The 2,261-nt window shown below is 39.4% G+C and overlaps 1 protein-coding gene across 1 annotated transcript; it reads right to left on the bottom strand.

The window, feature by feature from the left end:
* Positions 1–575: 575 nt before the first annotated feature.
* LOC120115179 lies at positions 576–2,006 on the bottom strand. Its single transcript, XM_039135949.1, has one exon. The coding sequence runs from the start codon at positions 2,004–2,006 to the stop codon at positions 576–578; it is 1,431 nt and encodes a 476-aa protein (XP_038991880.1).
* Positions 2,007–2,261: the final 255 nt, after the last annotated feature.

Genomic DNA, 2,261 nt, shown 5'->3' on the forward strand with positions numbered 1-2,261 from the left:
AAATTCATTGTTCAACGAAAAATTTAATGTTTTAGCAATAATTTAGGGATAAAATGAAAAATGAACATTTTTATTAACATTGCCACGTCATCAATTAAATGGGGATGATGGTGGAGTAATCATTTTGTTACAAATTGATAACGTTAGTGATCATTTTGTTACAAATCGATAACATTAATAACCAATTTATTAATTTTGAAACATCAGTACGAAAAACTAAAACTTACTCAACTTACCATTGGTGTAGTTTACCCTTAAAATATATAGTTTAAATTCTCAATTTTTGTAAAATAGATCGATAAAATTTATAACCACACCAGCTCATACATTATAATCAAAGTAAAAATACATTTATCTCCATACACACAAAGATAACATTCATGATTTATAAATTCTCACATTACAGAACATAGAGATACAAAGCCGCTACTAGGCTATGCGGGCGACATTTATTAACTGCAATTAACTGAAAGAAAACGTAAACGCATGCTTCCATGAATGAAACATTATTTTATTCTACACGCAGACACACCAGATACACATTCCTTCTGCTGAAGTTGTGTGTATAGTTTAACTCACTCCAGCTTCTCTTCTTTGGATTCAAAGACGGTCCTGGAGTAATTTGCACCGGTGAAAGTGCCACCTTGAACTTCACTTATGACGGTGCTCCCATTGTAAAGAGTGTCCCTTTGCATAAATGTGAAGGGAACATCGCACCAACCTTGTGTTGCCACCAGACTAACCGTCGTCTTAGTCATCGGCGGCACTTCAATTGTGTGTACAGCTCCTTTAACAACGGTGAACGTTGAGGTCTCTTCCCACTCGACTCCTGTTTGAAGTTCACTCGATATTTCGATCTCTCCCTTTGCAACGAACGGATACTTGACCGCCATAGTGGCTTTCATACCTAACGTCAGAGAAAAATTAGTCTTCCATGTTCTAGTACTGGTATCTGTATACGAGAGATTCACTTGTAAAGTGCTGCTCTCTTGTGTATAGTTGCTAGCAGAAGTCCTGGCTACGACGAGGACTGTTTCGTCGTAGACCCTGGCATTTTCAATACTATAGTTGATACCATAAATTTCTCGACTTATGATAGCCTCTTCCACCGTTAGTCGGGATAAGCCAGCAGCAGACTCGACTGCTGCATTAAGGCAGTCTGTTTTGCCTTCGGTTGTGAGTCTTTTGCAGAAACGATTGTTGCCCAAGTTCATAAGACTTATGGTCTTATCGTCAATTTTGAGAGGGCGAAACAAGGTGTCCTTATTGTTGCTGCTGGTGTCATCGGTGTCTGCCCAGATCCAATTCGGACTACGCCTCCAGAACTTGTTGTTAGAAACCTGCTTGATCCGGATGTTGCCGTCGTTGGTAGGAATAATCTCGCATGCCACAGTTGAATCACCGATGTCCCCAGATACAAACTGCAAATACGGGTGGCCTTGTATAGAACGAAGACACAAGTACCTGTCATTGTTTCCTTTGAAGGCCACGTACCTAGGCAGGATCAATAACGTACTCCAATTAATAATCGTGATGATATCAGCGCTTTGACCATCATAAGTCTTGTAGTTTGCCAACACAGAACGAGTGTATGTCGGATTGCTCCATCTCCATAAGCATAAATAGCATTGTGATTGGACATGCCTGATTCGGACCGTATTCACAGCAGGGTTTACAGAGATAAACTCAAACAACGTGCATGACTCCTTGGATTGATCTTCCTCCTTCTTGTCGGCGGTGGCAGTGATCCAGTACTGGCTGCTTGTGCTTCCTGTAAGGGAAAGATTTTTGGTTCGTACCCAATATTTGTTTTTTTGACAGCTTCTTATGTGCACCAGACCATTTGTATCGGAAAGCTCCACTTCAAACTTCGCATACGGGTTCTCAGCCTGATCTTCAAAAAATCGGAGATACCCATCAGTGTCTTTGCCATCACGAATATAGCTCAAGTAATTAAGCTTGTCGACGGGTCCAAGGACGATAAACCTCGGCAATATCACAGCCATTTTCGCTCTGTAATTAAAATTTGAATGGATCGTCTTTTGGTGTGTTTCGCTCTTTTGCTTGCTTACCACAAACCAGCTTGGCTAGGTATTTATAACGATAATCAAGGGTAATATTATTCATCAACTAAAACATGTTCATTTCCAAACTTTACAAAATTAGATGGGTATTGGAAAAAAAATCAAGAGAACCAACAAACAGTTGTTATAATGGGATTAAAAAATAAAATAAGAGAATTCATAATTAGTTGGTCTAGT

The sequence above is a fragment of the Hibiscus syriacus genome, unplaced genomic scaffold (assembly GCF_006381635.1).
Source record: "Hibiscus syriacus cultivar Baekdansim isolate YM2019G1 unplaced genomic scaffold, ASM638163v2 tig00110258_pilon, whole genome shotgun sequence".
Taxonomy (NCBI): Eukaryota; Viridiplantae; Streptophyta; class Magnoliopsida; order Malvales; family Malvaceae; genus Hibiscus; species Hibiscus syriacus.

What these genes read in the sequence shown, in the direction of transcription:
- LOC120115179 (XM_039135949.1), bottom strand. Translation starts at nt 2,006, where the DNA reads ATGGCTGTGATATTGCCGAGGTTTATCGTCCTTGGACCCGTCGACAAG.